At 56.8% G+C, this 25177-nt stretch overlaps 7 protein-coding genes across 7 annotated transcripts; 5 read left to right on the forward strand and 2 right to left on the reverse strand.

Annotated features, from left to right (window-relative positions):
• Window positions 1-938: 938 nt before the first annotated feature.
• On the forward strand, window positions 939-1721 carry DICSQDRAFT_22654 (HET-domain-containing protein; the record flags this gene model as incomplete). Its single annotated transcript, XM_007368136.1, has 1 exon — window positions 939-1721. A coding segment is annotated over one exon (783 nt), but the record flags the coding sequence as incomplete, so codon positions are not given.
• Window positions 1722-3803: 2082 nt separating this feature from the next.
• DICSQDRAFT_172399 (uncharacterized protein) lies at window positions 3804-5282 on the reverse strand (the record flags this gene model as incomplete). Its single annotated transcript, XM_007368137.1, has 2 exons — window positions 3804-5167; window positions 5225-5282. The coding sequence occupies 2 exons, from the start codon at window positions 5280-5282 to the stop codon at window positions 3804-3806; spliced, it is 1422 nt and encodes a 473-aa protein (XP_007368199.1).
• A 1578-nt stretch (window positions 5283-6860) lies between these two features.
• On the forward strand, window positions 6861-8442 carry DICSQDRAFT_156453 (FAD/NAD(P)-binding domain-containing protein). Its single transcript, XM_007368138.1, has 2 exons — window positions 6861-6915; window positions 6969-8442. The coding sequence occupies exon 2, from the start codon at window positions 6984-6986 to the stop codon at window positions 8184-8186; it is 1203 nt and encodes a 400-aa protein (XP_007368200.1). The 5' UTR covers window positions 6861-6915; window positions 6969-6983; the 3' UTR covers window positions 8187-8442.
• Window positions 8443-10900: 2458 nt separating this feature from the next.
• DICSQDRAFT_182164 (monooxygenase) lies at window positions 10901-12093 on the forward strand (the record flags this gene model as incomplete). The annotated part of the gene is made up of 2 exons (XM_007368139.1): window positions 10901-11835; window positions 11904-12093. 2 exons carry the CDS (start codon window positions 10901-10903, stop codon window positions 12091-12093), a joined length of 1125 nt encoding a protein of 374 aa, XP_007368201.1.
• Window positions 12094-12942: 849 nt separating this feature from the next.
• Window positions 12943-13660, forward strand: DICSQDRAFT_138818 (PHF5-like protein). Its single transcript, XM_007368140.1, has 6 exons — window positions 12943-12976; window positions 13036-13068; window positions 13126-13162; window positions 13222-13325; window positions 13379-13501; window positions 13567-13660. The coding sequence occupies exons 1-6, from the start codon at window positions 12958-12960 to the stop codon at window positions 13581-13583; spliced, it is 333 nt and encodes a 110-aa protein (XP_007368202.1). The 5' UTR covers window positions 12943-12957; the 3' UTR covers window positions 13584-13660.
• Window positions 13661-14889: 1229 nt separating this feature from the next.
• Window positions 14890-18757, forward strand: DICSQDRAFT_172404 (uncharacterized protein; the record flags this gene model as incomplete). The annotated part of the gene is made up of 16 exons (XM_007368141.1): window positions 14890-14950; window positions 15004-15399; window positions 15494-15617; window positions 15687-15986; window positions 16078-16106; window positions 16177-16275; window positions 16326-16397; window positions 16454-16462; window positions 16520-16671; window positions 16730-16896; window positions 16957-17320; window positions 17381-17593; window positions 17670-17891; window positions 17953-18072; window positions 18129-18272; window positions 18338-18757. 16 exons carry the CDS (start codon window positions 14890-14892, stop codon window positions 18755-18757), a joined length of 2892 nt encoding a protein of 963 aa, XP_007368203.1.
• A 479-nt stretch (window positions 18758-19236) lies between these two features.
• On the reverse strand, window positions 19237-23592 carry DICSQDRAFT_172405 (cysteine proteinase; the record flags this gene model as incomplete). Its single annotated transcript, XM_007368142.1, has 12 exons — window positions 19237-19281; window positions 19344-19426; window positions 19487-19794; window positions 19859-19989; window positions 20053-20337; window positions 20405-21055; window positions 21109-21238; window positions 21371-21958; window positions 22026-22976; window positions 23054-23130; window positions 23183-23478; window positions 23532-23592. The coding sequence occupies 12 exons, from the start codon at window positions 23590-23592 to the stop codon at window positions 19237-19239; spliced, it is 3606 nt and encodes a 1201-aa protein (XP_007368204.1).
• Window positions 23593-25177: the final 1585 nt, after the last annotated feature.

Genomic DNA, 25177 nt, shown 5'->3' on the forward strand with positions numbered 1-25177 from the left:
AGGTTGAGTTAGGCGAAGACGAACGCGAACTCGCGCAGGCTGGCTTCGCGCCCTTGTAGTTAGTTACCTGGGTTTCGCTATGCACAAATTGCGCGTGCTCTAGTATGTCGGACAGGCTGGATCTCTTTATACGGTCAGAAAGGCTCCTTTCATGGCGTAGGTATCATATACATCATGTCCTGCTTGTGCATACAATACAAAAAATCGCGCGGCCAGGAAATGCCCCACGAACATTGCAACGACTTCTGGCCATCGCGCGCTTGGGCGATTTGGGCCGCTATATTGAGCGCCCGTGCCCGATTTCGTGTTTCAGGCCATCAGTGCGATCCCTCAGGGGATTTCTGCACTTTTGCTGATGGAGCTCAATCGCATCGGAGAAGGGGACGTTCACGAGACAACTAACGTTGTGGATCGGACATTTCGCGAGAGCGATATGGTTGAGCTTGCTGTGTCATAGTCGCTCCCACTTCGAAGTGTTAACATGTTGTATTGATTGTGACGCATTCTATTTAGACAGCGCGTGATACAGCCTGCGAGCCTTCCATATGCGCCGTATAAACTGACACACACTCGGCGTTTAGACGCTGACTCAGTGTGCCCTAGAAGACGCCCGCCATTGCAATTTTGTGGCAGTGCTTGCTAGCACACGGTCGACTCCAGACTCTCACATTCTTGCTTTCTGCCTTGATCTCCATCGTCGTGCAGCATATACCTATATCACTCTAAGCGCCCTTGCACCAGCGTTACCCGCGAAGGACGACTGTAACGAGTCGCTTCGTTGCCGATCTCTACCAGTACGCTCATTGAGACCAGGTGGAGTTGCAGGGTGGACTTGTGTCAATCTCGGAGCCGCCGCATCCGTAGTACCTTTGCAGTACGTCTTCTTGTCGTTGTACTGCAAGCCGCAGTATATTACAGCAACTAATGGCAGGTCAGGGATGCGTCTGCTCAACACCTTTACTGGTGCCTTCGAGAGCTTTGACGACCCCAGAGCTGTTCGTTATGCGATATTATCTCACGTCTGGCAGCTTGCGAGCGATCACGGGCAGTCCGCCGAGTTGAGTTACCAGCAACTCCTTGCTCTCCAGGACTCCGCTGCCGACCCCGTCGACCTGTTCGACAAACTAAGCGCCGTTGCCCCCAAGGTGTACCATGCTTGCCAGGTGGCCAAGAGGGATGGGTTTCGCTACATCTGGATCGATTCCTGTTGTATCGACAAAGCCAGTAGTGCCGAACTCACCGAATCCATCAACTCTATGTTCGACTGGTACCGCTCTGGCAAGGCTTGCTATGCCTATCTTCACGATGTCAATGACGGACTTGATCCCAAGCCCGTCACTTCCAAGTTCTGCCGCAGTCGCTGGTTCACTCGCGGATGGACGTTGCAGGAGCTTTTAGCACCGTGTAACGTCTTGTTCTTGTCGAAGGACTGGAGGCCGATCGAATCGAAGTATGTTTTGGCCAGTACCATCTCAAGGATCACCGGCATCCCGATCCCCATTCTGAGACACGAGCAGCCACTGTCTACCGTGCCCGTTGCTCAGCGCATGTCGTGGGCTTACCAACGGCAGACCACAAAGATCGAGGACCAAGCGTACTGCCTCCTTGGCATGTTCGATATCAACATGACGCCCATCTACGGAGAAGGGCGGGAGGCCTTCATTCGCCTCCAACAGTCCATCTTGGAGCATATACCGGACCAAAGCATTCTCGCTTGGGGGCCCAGGGCTCCGTTTGACAGTCTCTTCTCCATCACTCCTCCATCACATCTTGCTATGCCTTCTGTCCTGTCGCTCCAGCACCATGATAACAGATACCCGGAATCATACCTGCTTGCATCGTCCCCTCATCCATTCATCAGTGCAACCGACATTGCTATCATATCACCAGAGTCTCTTGCTTACGACCTCGGTCTAGACCAACCAATCCGTCCAAAATACGAAACAACACCCTACGGCATTCGCACCAAGTGTGCCATCATGCCCATGTACGATCAAGCTGGAATTGAGCACCGACTGGCCTTCCTGGCTTGTAGAGAGACCCGATTTGGGAACCTCGTCGCTTTGGTTCTTTGTTCACGCGGGTCTAATCACCTCGATGTGGAGTCGATGTATGTCGGTGCTCCTGATCATCGTTACGACCACGAATCGTCTCTCTCCCCGTATCGCTCAAGAAGTACGGAGACGACTGGACCGATCCGCTTGGTCAGTCTCTCTAGGGACGACGTATCAAAGCATCGAGACAAGGTTATCGTCGCCAAAGTCTCCATACGTTACAGCACGCCGAACTTGGAACAACTGCTCAGCTCCGACGAGCCTATCCATGCACAGCTGCAAGCGGTTGCACCGCTGTCTCCGGCGCTACCTCCTCTCGTCCTTGCTCAGTGGCGATGCAACCTCTTGGAGGCGCAAGGTTATCGTGTCCTCGGCCCAACTGCAGAACAGCCAGGCCTCATTGTCCTCAAACCCGACAACGCGGACCGCGGAACCATCAACATCCACATAGACAGGTGTGCATGCGAGTATGGCGCCCGGAAGGGTGGTTTACGTGCACGGGTTGACGTTGGTGGCGACATAGCCCATCCCTTGTTCCTCCTTTCTACGCGCTTAAACTCCATTGGCCACCTTCCGTGCCGCCGAGACCACATCAAGGAGTGGGAGTTCCACGACGGTATTGCTACGCAGACTTACGCCTCGATTACCTCAGGCCAAGGCACCCGGTTCCTCCGCCTATCACTAACCCTCGACGACCCCCGTTCTTCCACTTCGCCCTACATACTTGATGTTGAGGTTTCGGAGTCTCCTTCTGCCGATGTATCTCGAAGGCTGCCTCTAGTTGGGCATTCGAGAGCAGCTACCATGGATTACCGTGACGGCGGTGGAGAGGGGGAAAGGCTGTATGATCACACACTGCAGTCAGAACTTTCCCTCTCTTCAATGAATCGTTCTAAGATCTTGTCCGACCATCCGAGTCGCCCTCCGAGTCCAACACTGTCCTTTGGATCAGGCGTCCACTTCGCACCTCGCGACCTTTCGCTTTCGCTTCCGAGTAGCGCCACCAATCGACGAAATACGGTCGACACCGGACTTTCCTCTCTCAGGTTGCTGACGCCACCACAAAGCCCAAGGCAGGTATCTTATTCACGTCAGGTATTTCTAGTCAAATAGACTCATCCTTTCCGCACCGTCGCAGTGGCCGTCGTGACCACTCTTGGTCGACGTCACCTTTGGGCACAGCAGGAAACAGCTTGGTCTCTTTACAGTACAGCATGACGACCACGGAGAGCCGTGGCCGGAGAGAGGGGGAGTCTCGCTCGTCTCGAGGAGGACACGCTGACCATCTGATGCCTAACATAACGCAATCACCCACGGAGACTCTGTCGACGCCGTCATCAGACCTTATATTGGAGCCCACAGCAGACACTCAGGCATCGACGCCTGACGGCACGGACTCGATGCCTAAACGAGGCTCAAGGTGGTCTTGGACGCGTACGATCAGAAGTTTGAGACGGAACTGAGGCTGTGAGTAGACCCGATTAGCATGAGGTCGTGTGCAGGACAAGTTCTGAACTACATTTGGCTTGCTAGAGCTATAGCGTTATCTCCTGTAGTCCGGGCGCGATTGCGATCGTATTTGACTCTCAATCCGTAGCGCACACGCGGAGCTGTCCTCGGAACGAATATCAAAGGTAGGAACAGCACCATCCTCACATCTTAGACCCAGAAACTCCTTCAAGACGGACAGCCGAGCCCAGGTCGCCTTCTGTCATGAAAACAACTTGATTTGGGGAACTGGTACTATGCCTACTGACCCCTGATCAGATCTTGTAACCCGTCCTTGAAACCCCTCGCGAACTCTTCTGCGAAGCTCTGCTCGACCGCACCGGCCCTCCATGTAATTGAGATACCAACGCCGCCCTCCGGCGAGCCAGTGACGTTCAGTTTCAGTGCTGCGCCGACAATTGCATCCCCCTGCAAAAACAGTGTGTCGCTGATCGTCCATGCCCCCTCGACGCCTTTCGATCGCTTCGGATTAAATGTGCCTAGGTTTGAGATGACAAGGCCTGATGCGCGTTTCATGCCCATGCGCCCGCGGAAGTACTCCTCGTACCGCCCGGGGAGGAACTTCAGCATCCCCATGGTCGGGCCGGTACGCAGGACCTCCTCCCTAAGAAACTCGGTGTGCCTCGTGGCTACATGCCAAGGGAAGGATTTTGCGTCCGTGCCCGCACTGGCAGGAAGCAGATCGTGCGGGCCCTCGCTATGGGAGATATGGACACACATCGCGGTCTCGGGCGCGCCGGTATACCTGCGCATCGAGATCGGACAGCCGGTCACGATCTTCTGGTACTTCTCTCCCTCTCCGTTTGGTAGCGCGCTGATAAGCCTTGACAACGCGACAAGTGCGAGGGTGTGTAGGGTAGCGGTGAGCGTCGCCTGGCGTTCGCGCGAGAGCTTGAGGAGCGTGGTGGCATCTTCAACAGAGTAGCGCAGGATGCGAACGTTGACTTCGGGCGTGATCACGGTTGGGATGGGATTCCCGCTCCAAACGCACTTTCTATCCCAGGAAAAGAGAAAAGGGAGGTACGTCTCCAATACGACGCGGATGAACATGAAGAAGGGGATGGCGAGTTGACGGGGCGCGGCTTCTTCGAGGGACGGCGTCAGCGGGAGGTATTGGGGTAGGTCTGTGACAAGGCCCGAGTGCTCGGAGGGTATGTCTTCATCCTTGAGGCTGTTGAGCGCGTGGAATAGCGCGTGGTGGAACGCGAGGCCGCTCTGACCGTCGCCGATGGTATGGTCGTAAGTGAAGATGACGGTCCCATCGCGGAGTACATATAGCTTCCACCAGGGCATGTCCTCCGGGACGTCCGTTGGCGTGACACAAATATCCTCGAAGACCGCCTTCATGTCGTTGCTGTCTTTGTCAAGCCATGTCACTAACCTGATTAGATTGACGGAGGGCAGGCGTTGCCATATAGGAGGCTCAGAGGGCGGCGGCAAGCGCGCGTGCAACGCAGCCAAGCTGCGCACAACCTCGCCGAGCGCCGTGAACAGGACCGGTTTGCTGACGATATTCAGCGAAGGGTGCTCATAGCGCGCAGAGACGGTGACCCATTGGATGATACCTATGCGGCTGGCGACGTTGTAGTATTGCTCGAGTGGCCCTAAGACTCCGCGGTCAGTCTGACATCCCCGCCGTAATAGTATATATGTAATCGTACCTGCTCTGCGAATGGGCGATGGCGGCTTAGAGTCCGCCGTCTTATCGTTGGATGCCATTCGAGCACACCGATTCTATTCTGAGCTATAAGCAGGGTGGAGGGATAGCAGCACCAGACGTTCGAGATGTGTTTGTTTGGGACTGGACGGGCTGCGGGCTTGTGATAATTCACACGAGTTCAGGAACGACACTCGCCATCATTGCCGAACAGAAGGCTACCCCAGCGAACATGGACCGAAGCAGATTAAGTACGGGGCGACGACGGGGGCGTGCGCTGAGCTCCTGATGCGTAGGGAGACTCCGATCCGTTACCGGCTGCAGTGACCTCCGTACTGATTCCCTGTGGTCGTCATTACAGCGAGACCTCATATACACAGCCATCCTGCTCTCTGCGATCCATCCATATGCAGCTCCAGGAGTTCTATAACTCCTATGGCATCAACATCTCCTATGCAGGAACCAGGAAAGTTGACGTTGCGGACGAGATTAGAGTCAGTGCCCCTCGCGAAGCTGCGCTCGTCTCTTGACCCCGTCGCCTGGGTATCTACTATCGATCGAAGCGGTGGACGCATCGTTGACTGCGATCCAACCGCAGAGGTTCGGACGTGGTGCAGAAGGTTTAGCGGATTGAGGTGTTGCGGTTATTTGGGAGCTTGTGCTGATTACTACAAGTGGGAGCGCAAGCACGAGAACTCCTGCGTAAACTGACGGTACCGGAGTTGCATCTGATGGTACCAAGGAGTCCTTTATGCCCGCCACCAAAATCGTCCTTCATCGTACAGTAGAATCTTGATACGGCCGTCAACCGGTTGCCGCAGTCGTGGTGGATCTCGTCGGGGCTGTGTCAATGGGTTCGATTTCTTCGGATGCTCTTCTCAGATGTCTCGGTGCTCGTCATGCCGTAATACCCTGAACATGTGCCGCCCAGAACCGGACAGGAAGCTAAGGGATACTGGTGCCGGGCTTGAGAACGTTCACGACTGGACGCAGCAGGCCGCGTAAGCACTACACCATGGTCAACCCGTGAATGGCGTCTCAGTATGGCGGCCGCTCACCTACGCGTCCAAGTTCGTGCTTGGCGGATTTTCCCAAATGGTTCCGCTAATTACAGGGACTTACGTCCAAGCTCGCCTCCGGAAGCTCGTCGTGGTCGTGCCGGGTTATCAAAACATTATAAGAGCACTCTGAATTACCTCTGATTCTTTCCAAAGTATCACCAAGAAGTTCATGGGGAACTTTCACCTCGATATGAGAGCTTGGGGCTTTCCTCCAGCACACGGGAGGTCATTAGCGTCTCTGGAGTTGGCTCGCTTTGAAGGGTTTGGGCGTTTGCCACACCACAGATGTTCACCGACAATCGTGGTACACACCACGGTGGCTTGACCGCGGTGCATCCCTAAGTACTGGAATTCAAATGTTCCCTCCGCAGCTACGCAGTCTGTGACGCCCGTTTCATAGTCGCTGAGGAAACCTTTCGGCAAGGCTGCCGCTGGGGACAGCCTGGCGTTCTCTGAGACTCGAGGTTAGTACGCGTCGTCTCGGCTCATACGCAAAGCCACCGAGAGGCTTCACCTGGTCAGGTCCTATTTAACAGGACGCGATGTGGATTGGTTGGACTGCATAGTCACCCAAGTACTCCCAGTTGTACGCACCTCGAAAGCAACTCGACTTCTCACAGTGAACGCAAATAAGGTGAGCTTGCAATCCACACATAGAAAAACGATACGAGTTCAATTCCGCCCCAGGCAGCTTCAATAGGAATGGCCACAACGGCTTACCCTCGTATCGCAATCATCGGCGGAGGCCCCGGCGGCCTCACCCTCGCCCTCACTCTCCACCGTCGCGGAGTACCCTTCACCGTCTACGAACGAGAGACGAGCGCGGACTCCCGCGCCCACCTTGGAGGCATGCTGGACCTCGGGTACGAGAGCGGCCAACGCGCGTTGCGCGAGAACGGTCTCGGAGAGGTCTTCGCGCGCAACTCCCGCCCCGAGGCGGACAGTTTCCGCGCATACGATCCCGAGGGCAACCTCCTCTTCGCCAAGGATCCCGATCCGAATCAGGATCCGCTGGACGTTCGCCCTGAGATCGACCGCTCGGTATTGCGGAAGATCCTAGTCGACGCCATCCCCGCCAACGCGGTCAAATGGAGCCACGCTCTGGCATCTGTGCGCGACCTCGGCAACGGGGAGCGCGAGCTGACGTTCGCTAACGGCAATACCGCCGTGGTCGACATCCTCGTCGGGGCCGACGGCGCTAACTCGCGCGTCCGTCCGCTCATCTCCTCGGCTGTTCCGATATACCACGGGGTGACTGGGGCCGAAATCTCCATTGCACCGGAGGACACGAAGAAGCCAGAGCTACAGGACGTCATCAGCATGCTCGGCAACGGCAGTATGTTCTCCTTCGGGCACGGGATGATGCTTGGTTCGCAGCTCAACGGCGATGGCCGCATACGCACCTATGCATGGTTCCCCGGTCCCGAGGACTGGAAGCTCCCGAACGAGCCAGCCGAGGCACGCAAAGTCTTGCTCGAGATATTCAAGAACCGGGCACCGAGCCTCCGCAAGCTCATCGAGTACTGCGACGACGGTGCGATCTACCAACGTTCCCTGTACCGGTTGCCGCTTGACCACAAGTGGGAGCACGTCCCTAGGGTGACGATCCTCGGGGATGCAGCGCATCTCATGAGCCCAGCCGCAGGTGCAGGTGTCAATCTGGCGATGCTTGATGCGCTGGAGCTCGGCATTGTCCTTGCGGACACAATCAACGGCGCGAGCACCGTAGAGGAACGGGAGGCAGCTGTAGCGACATGGGAGAAGGAGAGGATAGAGGCAGCCAATCATTTCGCCGTCATTGCCAACATCAACGTCCAGGCTTGGACGAGCACGGAAGACCCTGCGAGCATGCTTCAGTCGATGTTCAAGCGTATGGGTGACTCCGCGGTGAGGCGGAAGGCTTGATAGGTCTGGATCGGAAATATTAGTCCGGAGTCGCCTCTTTGAGATGTGTCACGGTGCTGCTCCCTGAAGCGGTCTTCATGCTCCACATTGTAGTGTAGGTCATTGTCCGTCTCGCGCTACGGCTCTGCAGACTTTGTTCAACGATATTGGATAACGAGAGAACTGTCACACCTCCAAGGCCCGATATCCCTCAGTTCTTTAAAACCAATAATGTGATAACGGATCGCTGGTAATCGAGGACTACGTCTCCTGTCCGGCAAATACTTCAGCTGGTCCGTCCGCGCTGGCCACTGTGAGTCCTTATAAACGTCATAAGGGAACCCGAACCATCCGCTCAAACTTGCTGAGGGGTGACGCTTGCGAGGTTGCAGGGTGCCGCCCTTGGCGTCAGGTAAGGAAAATGCTTCTTGTACGGTAAGCGTTCCTTCGGCGAGCTCGAGTGCGGAAAGCAGGAGCCATGAATTTCGTACGCTAGTGAAAGCCGATCGACGCGAGGTTGTAAGCTCTACGACATCAGGCACCAAGGACCTCTCACGGGGCGCAACTAGACCCCTCCGCAGTGATTTCATCGTGGACACGTATGTCAGCAAATCGCAAACGACCACGTACCCTGTCATGTACCTAAGTTATGGGCTCAATAGGCAGGAGCATTGGATAAGTATGGCGAATCCTAGAGAGGGGGAAATCCCTGTTGAAGCGGCCTCACCAGAAGAGATCTGGACAGTGGCTGAAGGAGACACAGATAGCGCCAACTTCGAAGACGGACGAACGGAATCGATACCAGACAAGTCCCCGCCCCGAGCTCTAGTACCCGCATCCCTTCAGCGCGGCTCCGCACCTCGTCCGTCAAGCCGAACTTGCCGGGTTCCTCCACCCACATCTCCGCTATGAGACACGCACAGAGCCACGTCTGCGTCCCCACCGTCATTGAGTCAGCGTCGACAGAGATAGAGAGGTCTGTGAAGCTGATGTCGACGTCCGCTTCGAGGGAAGGCGCGTAGAGAGCGTACTGGCGGGTAAGGGTCCTGAGGGCGGCGGACCCTGCGCAAACTGCGATGAGAGCCGTGGCCAAATGAATGAGAGTGTTGACTTTTTCCTCGACATAGTATGAATTCCCACTGCCCGCGCTGTCTTCGAGTGGGTGGGAGAGTAGAGGGGCCTGGTGGACGAGTCCATTGAGCCAGCAGACGACATACGCCCGCTTGAATCCGTCAGCGCGAAGGGCTTGTAACGCGGCCTTCCTGTCGTCGTCATTACAGAGAACAAGAGATCGCTTGAGAGCCTTGCAGTCGACACAACGAGTCCCACAGACGAAAGGGTTGTGAATGATGCCGGGGTACTCGACAAGGCTCGCTACTAGCATCTCGAGCGGGTGCTTGTGTGTGCTTACGGACGAAAGGAAGCTTAGAAGATGGCAGGGCAACAAGTGATAGGTTTATCCAACGATGGAGAACGAGCCTGGAGGAATGTGTCAAAGGCCGAGATACAACGGACATAACTGAATGACGCAAGAAAATCCGCATGAGGCGCCCATGAACGACGCTGCCCGCGATGCCCGCCGGCCCGGCGGAATCTAGGGGCGTCTCGTTGTGACTTGAGGAGTTGTGGCTAGCTGATCGCAAGGCCTACACAGGCAGAGACAGAAGGATTACTTTACGTGACTGGCAACACATTGAAGCTGCAGAGCCAAATCGACTCACATGAGGCTGGAATTCCGCTGCAGTTCCAACCAGCCTGGTGTCGACGCGGAACAGTAAGCTCGCCCTTGACAGGCATGGCATGAGGATTCCAGTTTGTCATAGACACCTGCTAGAGTAGCATGGCCATCGTGGGAGCGAGAGAGCAAGAGGTGAGTACGCTGAGTGCGGTGTTTTGGCCAAGCGCACTGGCAGCTGAGAGGACGGCTTTCAATGACGTAAGCACCGCGGTAGGCGCCCATCCACAACGGTACGTCGCTGGCCATCTATCGTCTTTCAACATTTTGCACATAGAGACATATCTTACCTGGCCGATGGAGACTATGTCACGTTCTACTCTGGGGTCAGTGATAATTCTCCTATCCTCCTCAGAAATGGGGCTTCAGTTCTGCTATGTGGAGAAGGACTCTTCTGCAGTTGAAGAAGGAATGGTTCGCTCGCGCCTCGTACGTCCCTTTGCATTCTTCCCGCTTGTCCCAGCGTAGGCGACAACTTTTGTTAGAACCCAGGGTCGCCAGTCAGGCTCTGAGGCTGTTTTAAATCGACTCACCTGGAATCCCCTCTCAGTGCTTGCGCGGCTTCGCGACATGAAGAAGACTGACTGGCGCGCGCTTCACAGATACCCCACTGGCACTTTTGAGTGTCATGCCAGGCCACGTCCTATCCTTCCCAGCAGGGAACAAGCCGAACCCTGTGATGTTCGCGGCTGGAGGAGTACCTTGGCAAGGCTACGGTTGAGGAAGGCCGGGCTATCTACGCGATTCGGCAGGCATTCAGGAACGCATTCGTTCGGCGAGTATACCCCGCCTCAGCCGATGTACTTCGTACATCAGTCCAGGATGCCGGATGCCGATTAACTCCACATAAAGAGCCCAATGCAGTCTGGACACATAGTCACCAATCAAGTTGAGTTTAACACATCCCCACTACTGACCAGTCAACGAAGGTACGTTAAGCTGGGCACAGTGTCAACATGTCAGAGTTCACTGTTGAACGTCTACAACAACTCTAACAAGGATGGCTAAACCTACCTACCCTCGCATCGCAGTCATCGGCGGAGGTCCCGGCGGCCTCGTCCTTGCCCTCACTCTCTACCGGCACGGAATACCCTCCACCGTCTACGAGCGCGACACGAGCTTTGACTCTCGCGCCCACATTGGAGGCATGCTGGATCTCAAATATGAGAGCGGCCAGCGCGCACTACGCGAGAACGGTCTCGAGGAGACCTTTGCGTGCAACTCTCGCCCCGAGGCGGCCGCCATGCGCGGGTATGACTCTGCGGGTAACGTCCTTTTCGCCCAGGACCCCGACCCCAACCATGATCCGAAGGATATCAGCCCTGAGATCGACCGCTCCGTGCTGCGGAAGATCCTCGTGGACGCGATCCCCGCCGACGCGGTCAAATGGGGCCACGCTCTGGCATCTGTGCGCGACCTCGGCAACGGGGAGCGCGAGCTGACGTTCGCGAACGGCAACACCACCGTGGTCGACATCCTCGACGGAGCCGACGGCGCCAATTCGCGCGTCCGTCCGCTCGTCTCTGCTGCCGTACCGACGTACACAGGGGTCACCGGGGCCGAAATCTCCATCGCACCCGAGGACACCAAGAAGCCAGAGCTGCAGGACGCTGTCGAGCTCGTCGGCCGCGGTAGCATGTTCTCCTGGGGCCCAGAGAAGATGTTCGGTTCGCAGCTCAACGGCGACGGCCTCATCCGGACCTACGCCTGGTTCCCTGCGCCCGCCGACTGGAAGCTCCCGGACGAGCCTGCGGAGGTGCGCAAGGTCCTGCTCGAATTGTTCAAGGACTGGGCGCCGAGCTTTCGCAAGCTCATCGAGTACTGCGACGACAATACGACCTACCAACGCCCCCTGTATCGCTTGCCGCTTGACCACAAGTGGGAGCACGTCCCTGGGGTCACGATCCTCGGGGACGCGGCACACCTTGCGAGCCCGTTCGGCGGCGGGGAGCGATGCTCGATGCCCTGGAGCTCGGTGTTATCCTCGCGAACGCGATCAACAGCGGAAGGAGCGTAGAAGAACGGGAGGAGGCTATAGCGGCATGGGAAGAGGAGAGGATGACGGTGGCGAACCGCATCGCAGTCATCTCGGATGAGAACCTCCAGGCTTGCGTCAGCCCAGACGCTCCCGCCTCCGTTCTGAAGGCGATGGCGAAGTTCACAAAGGAGCAGAAGGAGAGGCAGACTGCTTGATGGGACAGGATCGGGGAAGTCTGTCGCTGTTTTTGGATTCACCCTCAGGAGTGATAGATAGTGAACGCGTGGTCGTCCTAGTTCGAATTGTCCATTCGTCCTGTAAGCGGCGAGTAGCTTATGTGCCGTAGATACCATTATACCACCTTGTGCGGTGTCAGTGAGGATGTACATAGAAGGATAGACTGATTGCTCATATCTCTCCCTCGTGACGCGCTGCAATAGGTATACATTGCTCATCTTCAATCGGCTTGTTGGCACGAGGCATCCCATGTGAGACGCATTAAAGCTGTTGATGACTAGGTTCAGGGCTTCTGTGTGTCTCATGCCAAGATGCTTCGGCCCCCTTCTGTATCTGAGGCCAAGGAGGTGAGTAGAGACGGCGCAGCTCAGTCGGTCCAGGCTACGTCGCGCATCCAAGCGAGGAGAAACTGATGATCCGCCGACAACATCCTAGATGTGGAAATGCTGCCAGGCGTACGTGCGGCGATTGCTATAGATGCGAATATGCAGAAGCGACACTTCCGTTCCAACCTCAGAGCGATGGGTGAGGAAAGATAGGTATCCGAGTCGGGTCAAGCGCAGCGTGAACAAATGCAGCAAAGATATATCTGAGGGACCCTCCTAGCAGAGAATTGGCTGAGCATTAGTACTGGCAAGAACAAACAATAGACAAGGAGGTTGATGTTGCAAGCCGAGAACACCGGAGTATCTACGGGCGCTGGCTCTGACCCAATGAGCTGACTAAGCTTTTGAGAAAGTTCCTGGCGCCTCTGGTATTTGGCTCGGGGTTGGCTCGGTGTCCTCGCATTCCTTCCGAACTCTCTTACCATCCTCCTCATCACTTGCTGACCTTCGACAACCATGTCCAAACATCACCCAGGTGAATACCCGTATGTTTGCTCTTGTGCAATCACAGCATTGACGGTGTGTGTACGCTAGATCTCATCATGTGCAGGCGGCAGCCAGGCATTGGTATGTATCCCTCTAACCCCATGGTGGCGACATCAAGCTGACTTGTTGCCTCAATAGCCATCGGCCGTCTGTGTGAGAAGTGCGACGGAAAATGGTCAGCTCCGTAGCCTGTGTTCGCGCCAGGTTCATGTACTGACTCTAGGCGCCACGCAGTCCTGTCTGTGATTCCTACGTACGCCCCGAGACCCTTGTCCGCATCTGTGACGAATGCAACTTTGGCACTTACGGAGGACGGTGCATCATCTGCGGCTCTCCTGGTGAGTGGCCTTACCCATTCGGCCACCGTCGTCCGCTCATACGTAACCGGCAGGTATCTCTGACGCGTACTACTGTGCCGAGTGCACAAGGCTAGAAAAGGACCGCGATGGATGTCCGAAGATCGTCAATCTTGGAGCAAGCAGGACAGATTTGTTCTACGAGAGGCGTCGTTTAGGTGCGTGGTTATTCACCAAACGTGGTTCGTACTTCTCTCTAACTTACGCTCCCGATGCCTTGCAGGCTTCAAGAAGGGCTAGCCGCACGCTCGTCTATGCATTCACCATGTATCATAGTTTCCTCGTCCCTTGTACCTCCTGTATGATAACATAAGTGTGTTAATCCATGGGATGACAATCGCCTATCGTCATGTGCCCATTTTGGGGATGTACTATGCTTTTGTCTTTTATGACGACCGTGGTCTACTCTAAATGTCATTCTGGCCTTCTATGGATTGCAAATCCAGCCCAGCTTGCCAAAGAGCCTTCGTGTGTCAGAATATTGGTCAGTAGGGCAGAGACGTTTGTTGTAGGAAGATGTTTCGGCGTGGACCGGGACACCCGCCGCTCGGCATATTCCGTGCTTCTTTGAGGGCGACGCTGCGTTGTCGTTGGCCGCTTCCGCGGTAATACCTTCCAGCAGCCCACCAGAGTCAATGCAGGCGATATTCCGAGAGTTACCTGTAAGAACCCGACCACGAGTTGGAAGCTCACAAATTCTGGTAAGCCCAACGGCCCGGGAGCGATTCAGTGCAAATTCCACAAAGTGTTAGAGGCGATGCCGTCGTCACAGGTCTTCGAGAGCCCGTTTACGCAAGACGTGCTTGATTCAAACAAAGGTATTTGGGCGGGTTTCCTTGTACTCTAGGGAGGCCGTCGATGAAGGAAGACTCTATGCGCACCTCCGTGGGGTATCCATCAATAGCATTGCAATCTGGGAGGACAGTAGGCGGCGTCTGTAGCTTGGGTGCCAGTGGAGGCAGTGGGCAGGAGGTTCCGCGCAGGGGATTGTCGGAGTTGAATCTTACCGTTCAGCGAGCAGATCTGGTTTCCCGTCCGTCCTCTTTCCACCACCATCATCCCTCCGACTCCCCTCGAATAATCCTTCCGCCCCTCTGCCCATCCTAAAGACCCCACACAGGGCCATACAGCTTTTTTCGGTGTCTTAAGCACCTATTTCATACCCTCTATCCACCCAGCGGGCGCTCGACCCAGATCTCGACGTCTCGTTCCCGTGTGTGGCCCGTGCCAACCATCTTACTTCTCCCTCCCACCTCCGTCATCCCCCAACCCCTGTAGAAATATTCTGCATCCTCATCTGTCTGAATATCCACTGCGGGCGCTCTGGTGTATTATTCAGACTCCCTTTCGTCCCATCTCCAGCCGCCCCCACTCCAACCACCTTACCTCTCCTTCCCAACTCCCTCATCCCCCAACCCCCCGAGAAATATCTCTCTGCATCCTCATCTGTCTCCATATCCCCGGCGGGCGCTCTTGCGTATTATTCTAGCTACATTCCGTCCCATTTCCAACCGCCCCCACTCTAGCACGGGCGCTAGACGCAGCCATGCCTTCCTCGCAGGCGTTCAAGATCACCCTCAAGAATGGCGAGGAGGTTAAAGTCAATGGTAACTCTCCCCAACCCTCTCAGCCCGTCAGAGCCCCGTGCTGATTTTTCCAGACCATGTCTACTGCTCGCCGAGCTGGGGCGTGCGCGACGGCACCCCGTACTCGATCGCGCGCATCATGGAGTTCCTCCCCGCGCAAGGCACACCGACGTTCGACAAGAGCGGGAAGCGCAACGAGCCCATCACCCGCGTCCGCCTCGCGTGGTACTACCGTCCGAGCGACGTCTCGGACCGCACGGTGGCGGACTCGCGCCTGCTGCTCGCGGCCATCTACTCGGAGGTGTGCGAGCTTAGTCAGCTGCGGGCCAAGTGCTTCGTGCACCACCGCGACAGGATCTCGGACCTCGCGGGCTGGAAGAAGCGGCCGGACAGGTTCTACTTCACGCGGCTCTTCGACCCCTGGCTGAGGAAGGAGTTCGAGGTCATCCCTGCGACGACCGTCCGCAACGGTGGGTGGCTCTGGTGATGCTTTGTTCGCAGGCACCGCTTTAGCGCGCTCGAGGACACCAAATTGGGTGGAGTGCTGATATATCTCGTCTGTAGTGCCGGCTCACATCAGAGACGTGCTCGTCGAACGCTACGAATACATAGTCGCCGAGCGGGAGGTGGTCCCGGACCTCACGGACGATCTCCGCACTTGCGATACGTGTGAGAAATGGGTCCCACCGTAGGTGTCGCCCGAGAGAGCGAAGCCCAGACGTGCTGACGCCATCTCTCTGCCCCTCGTCTCGTACAGCGCGGAATCTCTGCAATGCGACCGATGCAAGAAGTTCTTCCACATGGAGTGCGTCACGCCCCCGATGCTCTCGAAGCCGAGCCGCGGGTACGGCTGGACGTGCGCGCCGTGCTCGCGTGCACACGAGGAGGAGGTCGAGAAGCACGACATGCGGCACCATACTCCGGTCGCCCCGAAGCCGAAGACGAACGCGCCCCCTGCGCGCGGGCGGGGGCGTCCGCGCAAAGACCGCGTCCTGGCAGAGAAGGAGGAGAACGTGGAGATCAAGCACTTCAAGATGTGGCCGTTTCGGTACTTCGGGTGAGTGCAGCGTGTGCCCCCGCTCAGCGGAAATGGGGGCGGTTCTCGCTGGCTCGTGCGAGGCTGACGCTGTGCGCCGGGGCTTGGGCAGGTTGTACACGTTTGCGGAAGACACCCTAGGTACGTGACGTCCCCGCGGAGGGGCAGATGCGGTCTCTGACGGTGCAGATGCTGGTTCTGGACCACACAGATCCCGACGATCTCATCTTCCCACGTGCGGCGACCCGTGTCGGACCCAAATACCAGGTGGGTGCCTTGGCTGCTCCAGGCACCGCAGAGAGGCCAATCGGTACGTCCACCGTGCGCATGACGTATGCTCGCTCTGACGGCGGTGAGAAGACATCGAGGAGCGAGGCGGAGACACGACGATCGAGGTGTTGAGTCTTGTCAACGAGATGCCTGCGGCCGAAGGTGCGTGCGAGCCAGTTTCCCGGTTGAGCGCTTATATACCCAGATCCGTCTTGTAGTCGAAGCATGTGAGTGCTCTTCACTAGGCAAGTCCGGAAACCGAACATTGCTGACTGATTACACAGTCGAGAAGCAGAAGAGCCTGCTGACCAGGATCGAGAAACACCGTTACAGCATTGACTGGCTGACCGAAGTGACCTTCCGACTCACGGAGGCATGGATCCACAAGCGCGATTTCTCGACCGTCAGCATGAGGTCACCCATGCGCCTCCAGAAGGTGAGATAACAAGACGTCCTGCATTAGGTCCAGAGTACCAATTGTGTTACGTGTGCAGTTCAAGAAGAACGAGACAAGATACACTGACAAGGACTGGGGTCCTGACGAAGTGGCCGCCTTCGAGGATGCGATCTCGATGCACGGCGCCGAACTTCGTGCCGTCCGTGAGGAGATTGGTACGCGCACTATGCCCGAGGTCGTGCGCTTCTACGGACACTGGAAGAAGTGCGTCCCCTTTTCTGTCTTTCGACACCTCCATTCCGCCACTAACCGTTCGGCATCCAGTTCCAAGCTCGGCGAGGAGAATGTCCGGATACGCGCCGCCAGGGCGAGTGGCCTCGACGAGAAGGTGGAAGGGTCCTTGCGCGAGGCCACGCCCGATGACGACGAGGGCTCGATCGTGACGGAACTGAAGAAGAACCAGAACCTGTGCGGCGCGTGCCGCACACGCGAGTCCGACGTGTGGTGGAAGGCTCCCAAGGGCCTGCCCACCGGCGTCCTCTGCGACAGCTGCGGCCTGAGCTGGCGCAAGTACGCCGACCTCAACGTCCGTCCGATGCGCGAGGATGTCGTACCGACGCCGAAAGCGAAGGCGGAGAACAAGCGCGAGGGCACGCCGCTGACTGCGCCTTCGGCCAAGCGCGCAAAGGTAGGTTCTCTTCTCGCGCGGTAAGGGGGTGCGTGGGGGCTCACGAGACAGTCCATGCAGACTACTTCATCACAGTCTACGCCACCCCCTGTTGCCCCGCAGCTGCGATGCGTCGCGTGCCAGCGGAACGGGCCCGTAGGCAAGGTTCTGCGCTGCAAACAGTGCCAGTTCCGTGTCCACGCCGGCGCGTGCGGAATCGCACCTGACCCCGCAACGGCCGAAAGCTGGGTGTGCGACCTCTGCAATAACGAGAAGTCGCTGGAGGCGTCTCTGGTAAGGCTTTCTTCGCCTGATCTCGGCGAGGCCGCTCTGATGGGAGATCGGATTGGCGTTCTTTTGTGTTTTGCAGATACCTGACTGTCTTCTGTGCCCACGGATGCGGCGGGACCCGAAGAAGAAGCTGATATACCCCCCGCCCGACTCGTACCTGCGCGCGTGCAAGCCTACGGAAGGGCAGGCGTGGGTGCACGTGCTGTGTTCCGTGTTCATACCCGAGATTACCTACTCCGATGCGGGCAAGTTGCGGCTCGTGGAGGGCATCAGTGCGATACCAGTCTATCGGTGGCAAAACGTGAGCGATCCTGCTTGTGGCTGCGTCCCACCTATCTATGTATTGACCTCATCGCGGACAGAACTGCACGTTGTGCGACCGCGAGGATGGCGCGGTCGTCCAGTGTAGCGAATGCCCGGCGGAATTCCATGTCTCTTGTGCGTGGAAGCAGGGGCACAAGTTCGGCTTCGAGGTTCAACAGGTACGTCCTCAGGATGGCGTCCGCATGCGCACACAAGCTAAGCTGCGTTCGCGCAGGTCAAGAGTCGGAGCCGAGAAACTACACCTACGGTCGAGTTCAAGGGCCAGGCTGGCCTTCTAGTCCCAGTCGTCGTGTGCAAATCGCACGTCGGCCACAAGCGGCAGATCTACGACATCTGCGAGACCAACGATGCTGGCGAGGTACGTTGAGGATCCCTGTCTTCTTACAACTACCCGTCTACGAGCGCGAACTCAACCTGCCACAGACGGCGCTCCAGATCTACTGCAGGAATTACAAGCAGGCCCAGGTGGACCAGACGCACGGCCTCCTCCGCAAAGCCCGTCGGCTCGACAAGATCCTCCAAGCGTCCGCCGACACAGCTTCCACCACCTCCGTCGACGAGAGCACCCCGAGCACTCCGGGTGTCGTACCAGGCCCGAGCGCTCCCAAGACGAACGGCTACAGCAATGGGCTCAGCCACAGCGCCTCAGCAGACCCGCACTGCTACCGGTGCCAGACAGAGTTTTCGCCGTTCTTCCACGAAGTCGCGACGAGCGCGACGAACATGCACCACCAGTCGGGCAGCGGTGGGGGCGACGCCCAGCCCAAGTCGTGGCTGTGCCACAAGTGCCATACGGAGAGCAGGAAGACCTTCCCTGTCATCATCGGCATCGGGGCGTCATGACAATGGCGGGCCCTGTGTCGCGCTCCGTGGCTTCCGCCGGACCCGACCGCGGACTCGGAGCACGGCGAAGGCTGATTGTTTCTCCCTGTCGGCAGGATACTGAACTGAGCGCGCCGCTGACCACAAGCTGTTGGTCAAAGTTTCATCAGTTCGCAGGTACTACACGCGCTCACATCGGACGCTGTCGGCGACCATCATTGAACATTAGATGCATACGTAGATGAGCATGCGTGGCAGATGCATGTTTGATTCCAGAGTCATAGCCCTGTCGTGTTGTATATAGTCAACCTCCGCTAGTTTGTTTGCTGTACGATTACAAGTGCTATGGTATTACGAAGAGTAGTGTCTCGCGATAACGATGCAGTGGCAGGGGGTGGTTATGAGTGAACAGAACAAACAAGTACAACTGACAGCAAGATCCGATAACTGAAGAAGAGATGCAGGGTTATATGTAAGGGAGTAAGTAGGGATATACGTTGTTACGCTTTGGTCCTCTTATAAAACAAGATATACGCTGGTTTGCCCTGTATTCAGGTTTCAGATCGTCAGCATGATCTAATGAGTACGAATAGGGAAGGACACGTACTACTACATCTTTCGCGTCTGCTGGTGTTACACGGCTGTCGTCGCAATACAGCCACCCGCCCCTAGAAGCAATAAACGCCGTATCTATCCATCGCATAAGATATGGTCCTGATGACTCATACGCAGCTGCAAGACGCCACTTACAGTGTCCGGTACTCAACGTCCCGAAGTGATTCGTCACGGCATATAGATCATACCGGTATGGCGGCAGTTGGCACCTCGGGTCGTCGGGTGAGAGCGGTGGCACGCCAATGGCGCCCGGGGGGAGCGGTGGCGGCATGTAATTTGTCAAGTCCAGACCCTTCAGCGGGAACTCGACGAATGTCTCGATCTTGTCCGTGAATGGGCCCTTTGCAGAGAAGCGCTTGAGATGGATGAGGAGCACCGGCGGTAATCGTGACAGTGACAGCTGCTTCGTAGCCTTCCGCAGCGCCTTGCAATGCGGACAGTTCCTGTACCGAGACGTGGGGTCAGCTCGTCCACGATCTACCGTAAGACGAGGATGCCGGGCCGTACCAAGCATCAGACTTCTCCATAACCTCCTCCTTCACGAACGCGTCTATACAATGTTGAAGCGTAACCTTCGACGCCCGGCCCGTGGGTATCGGCAGCGTGAGATACATGAAAGTGTTATACGTCGTTGACGTCTGCCGAAACTAAGTGTCAGCAACCATCGCGATTCGGATTGCGAAAATAGAGATAGGACGCACTTTGTGGCACGTGAGACATTCCATGCGATTCCGGTACTGTCCCTGGAAGAAGTCGACGATGAGGCTGTCATCGCGCATGCGGTATATCTGCCACTCCTGTTCGCTTGCAATTTGCGTAGGTAACTTCTCGAGCTCGGCCTCCCGTTCCGGCGTCGACTCGATGTTCCGCTTCTGCAATATGCGGTTCAGATCCTCGTGCAGGCCATCCAGCAGGAAGCTGAGGAACTCCTGTGAGTCGTGCTGCTCCGAGCCAGAGAACTGGGGTGCATGGCTGCAGATAGAACGCTGCGAGCAAGGAAGCAACGTGTCAGCATCGCGGAGCTCAAGATATCTTGGATATGCGTGTACACACACGAAAAGTAACAGGGGAAAGCGTCCCGCCCTCGCCCTGCCACATATCCCTCAATATATTCGCGAACGCGAGCGCTAGGACCCCCTTCGTGCCCATCGGGTTCACCATGTTTACCGCGCTCTTCCACCGCCCATCCGTAAAGAACCGCGAGAACGGTACCGTCGCACTCAAGCACTGTATCGTTGAGTTCATATAGCACGTGTTGCCCAGGTTCTTCAGCCCACTCGTCCCGATCTGCGTGTCTGACCAGTACGTAACCGGGTAGTCGGACGGGATCGTCGGCGGCCTCGGCCCGGTCTGCGCCTGTGCGAAGTAGTTGCTGATTCGCGGTCGCTTGTCGAGCGTCGACGACGCGGCTACCGGCGGGGGCCTCAGGATGTGCTGCGCAGACAGCTCGGGATAGTCGATCGGTGTGCGGTTGGCCAACCCATTGAGCGCTTCTTGGGACTGGTCGATGTAGTCGCTGCGTCGACGGGAGAGCGGGGAGGGGTTGATCGAAGCCTGAGGTGGAAGCGATAGGCCGTTGACGCCTGCGGAAGTAGGAGAGAACGAGGAGCCGGTGACTTGAGGAGAGACATGTCGGGCGATCTGGGGGTATTGGATAGAAGATTTACCGTTTACGAGAGGAGGTGAGACATGCTGCATTGTCATCTACAAAGCAACCGTCAACAAAAGCAATGATGTCAGAATGGACGCGAGCTTACGTTCTCAGGAATCATAGGTGTATACGTCGCTGGGTATGATACAGAATTCGAGCCGCTCCGCGACATCGCCGGTCTGCGAGACAACCGCTTGTCCATCGGCGGGAGTGAGCCTACGCTGTCCATTCCTAACCTGCCCAACCGACATCAGTATCACAACGGTCGCATCTGAGTCACCACGAGCCGGAGACGCAATTCCGCTATGTCGCTGATCACGCACGGAAGGTGTTCGTACGACCCAGACACGTGCGTACATGTTACATACCTTGGTGAACTAGGTGCAGGCTCCGCTGGCGACCGCACCCCACTCGGGATCCACGGTCGGTGTGCATTCGGGTCCACAGCCGACTCCGTTCCCGACCTCGCGCGTCCCATCGGGATTGCACCAAAATCCACTGTCGGCACCGAGGGCACTGGGGAAATGATGGTAGACGCGGTTGAGGACTCTGCAGGGGCCCGCATGTGTCCCAGCCCAAGCGATTTAGGCTCCGTCGGGGGCGTACCAGGCACCCCGGTCCCGTTGACAAGCGACGGGCTGATGCCGTTTGCCAGACCATGGATAGGACGCGCACCGGACGCGGAGGACCCAGATAGGGTCTCCTCCTCGCCGTACTCGCGCTTCCACGCCTGGAATCCGCCGATGAGCAGCATGGGCATGTTCTTTAGGATCTTGCGGAAGGCGGTCTCGTAAATCGCCTTGAAGAGGACGGAGACCGGGGAGTGCACGTCGCCCATGTTCTCGGACGCGTCGTCGTAGATCGCGACCAGGTCGAACTTGTCTCGGTTCGCGAACAGGACGGATTCGTCCCGCGGACTGATGCTGAGCGCGTCTTCGATTGTTGATCCGTTCACGCTGCGAGACGCGCGCGCGAGAAGCGTGTTGTCAGTCAGGTGCACAGAAACGTGGCAGACGGACTCACTTGTCGCGTTGAAGGATGGAGGGTTCTATGCATACCACCGCAGACGCCTTGATGTGCTCTCGCTCAAACTCCTCCCTCGTGCGAACGTCTAGTAGCAAAATCTTGAAGTTTGGCTTATCTCTCCATTCGTGCAGCGTCTGTGGGAATAAGGTCTTGAATGGGAGCTCCGCCTTCTCTGCGATGGGCGTCGCTGGAATGACGGGGGACCTCGGGACGCTCGTACTCAGATTCGACGAATAACTGGAGCTCATCGTCGTGTTCATAGACAGATACGAGGGCTTCCGAGGGACCGTCGGCGATACGGGGATCCGCATGGGGGAGCTCGGACGGCTTTGGAAGGTATCGATCGTCGGCGGGATTGGCGTGCTCGACGGACGCGGGCCCATGTCCATAGGCAAACTGGGGAACGGCTTGGGATGGAATATGGGAGGTACGCCGTTTGCATGCGATATAGAGGGCTTCCTGCTGCTCGTACGGGCCCCGGAACTGCTCGCGCCAGTCGGATTGGGGGGTATCTTCATCCCCTCCATCTCCTCCAGCTCGTCGATCGAAGGGAAGTTCGTGGTAAAGTCTTGCAACGTAGGCGCAGACATTTGCGGCGACGATGAGGTTGAAGACGAAGGGGACGGAGGTCCGAAGCTAGAGGTCGGAACCAAGACGTGGGGCGATGGAGCGGAGACCGTAGGGGAGTCCAACGAGCGTGAAAACGAAGAAGGCGGAGCCGTCGGAGGAGAGAGCATCTGCAGTGAAAGCAGACTAGGCGGGCGAGCGGCAGTAGGAGACATCGGGGGAGACAAGGGAGGAACGGGAGAGGTGGGTATCTCGCGAGATATGCGCTTCGTCGTCGAGACCGCCATTCCGGCGTTCTTTAGCGAGCGCATACGGTCTGCAATACTTCCGCCGCCCGTCATCACAACGGCGCTTTCAGAGTCGTCCTCGCCGTGAGATGACCTGCATGATCAGAGGTCAGCAAATACAACAGGTGTTACCCGAGACGCTACACTGATGCGAAGGACCATGTCACGTACTGGAAAGCAGACTTCTCCAGCTCTGCCAACTTCATCTCCACTGCCTGTGTCTTCACAATCATATCCCGCCCGTCGGTCTACGACTGGTAAGTTTCCTGGGAACATAGAGAGAATAGCCCATGTACGCACCTGCTGGAAGTCAAAGAAATCTTTGAAGAGCATCCCCTTCCTCCCCGGCTGGCTCTCCGCCTTGAACTCCGGGGTATCCATGAAAATCTGAATCAACGACGCGGCCTTTGTATATGCACTGAGCGCGCCCTTGAGGTCCCCTTCGATCTCCTGGGTCGCAGCAAGACGCATCTGGCTCCGAGCGGACGCGAGTAGACGGGCAGCAGATGCCCCACGAACTCCCTGGGTCATTTCCTTCGCGCCCGCCTTGATTTCGGCTATGGTGTCGCGGTTGTACGACGCTCCATTTTGCATCGCTGCGTTTCGGGGTCGGTCGCTGCGCTGGTCGTTGTGAAGTGACTTGACTCACCGGTCACCTTCGGGGAGAAATTAGTGGGCGAAGTCGGGCTAAGAACAGCGATGCCGGGCATGTACCGGCAATACTGGGGTTGTTTAAGAGAGAAATAATAAGGATAAGGAGACGACGGAGGAGAACGAGATCAGAGGGAGCGCATATAGACGAGTCCACTGCGCACAGCGGTCTCACCCCCTCGCCCGCATTCGGTAATCCCACCCGGCCTACGCCCATTACGTAAGACAAAAGATGTCCATCGCTTCGCCTGACCGATCCGGCCTCCGTCGTCGTCGTTGTCTCCAACGCTGTTCTCTCGAGCATTGCTTTCATCGATATCTAGCTCACTGATATACACATCCTGCGTTCTTCTCCACATGCGATGCTTCGCCGGACATCATACAGTGGGCTTGACTGTCTGGTAGGCGTGACGATGTCTTCAGCTCGCGTTGGCGATATGGCCAAGCATGTATGACAGGCGAATGACATCAAGATGTTCATATCCTTCCCATCTTATGTTGGAGGTTTGCAGACCTTTGACTACGGTACAGCCCTCTTGTCTCAAACTCAAGGGGGTATCTGCGCTTCCCTTGTGAACCTATATGGCTCAATATTGGGATATCGGATGCCAGTCGCCAGGTAACACGGCAGGCATCCCGGGGTTTTCCAGCGGATGTAAAAATCAGCGTCGCATGCCCCGCGCCGGGTGGTGTGCTCGGATCACTGGAAATCCCCCGCCGAGCCCCAACCCTACCGCACCGAGGCCATTGCCCAACTCTGTTCCACCTCTGGAAGCACTTGAATATACCGGGCATCTGTGTTGGGAACATCCCAGGTAAGAGATCGAGTATTCTATAGCTCAAAAAGCGGCATTGCTCGTCGGGGCACGTCTCGAACAGTCACCGCGAGCGTGTCCCCGAGCTGGAAGGTGGCCGGAGAGCAGGCTGGCGGGGCTCGGCAGGTGCCTGCCGCTGATCCGAGCACACCACCCGGCGCGGGGCATGCGACGCTGATCTTTACATTCGCTGTCAACCGGGGAAAAATGCATGAAAAGGAGAGGCACGAGGCCTGTAAGCTATTCGTGAAAAGTGTGGCTTTTCTGCACAAAAGCCTTTGAAACCCCAGGTAAATCGGCTGCCTGTCGCTTTCGTCGACTGTACTATGGTCGGGGACATGGGAACGCCCACCGTGTAATATCCCTGGTCTGCCTGGTACATACGCTCATATCACCTTAGGGCCTGTTCGGCAAAGAGTTGGAGTTAGAGTTACCGGCATTTCATGCCCAAATATAGTAATAATATCTCGGTTTTCAATCTCGAGAAAACTCGAGTTACTCGGGCGAGTGCATGCGTTCGGATGCCTCCCAGTAACTCCGGGCGGTTGTTATCAGCTCAGGTCATAACTTATCTCGAGGCTCTACCCCTTTGGCAGCCTGCTTGATTCTCTCTCTATAGAGTATTGGGATGGCTACCATGACCGGCGTAGATTGTGATCAGACATCCGAGACCATCCTACTTGAGGGATTAGGGCAGGCTACTACCAAGGCCCGTCCAGTCAAAACAATGACAGTTACTGCTATAATAGCCTGTCTTCGGCGCTCTATTTGAGCCTGATGGATAGCTTGGTGAATCTAGACAGCTGCTCTTGTGTGGACCATGGTGAAG

The sequence above is a fragment of the Dichomitus squalens genome (genome assembly GCF_000275845.1).
Source record: "Dichomitus squalens LYAD-421 SS1 unplaced genomic scaffold DICSQscaffold_32, whole genome shotgun sequence".
In the NCBI taxonomy this organism is placed as follows: Eukaryota; Fungi; Basidiomycota; class Agaricomycetes; order Polyporales; family Polyporaceae; genus Dichomitus; species Dichomitus squalens.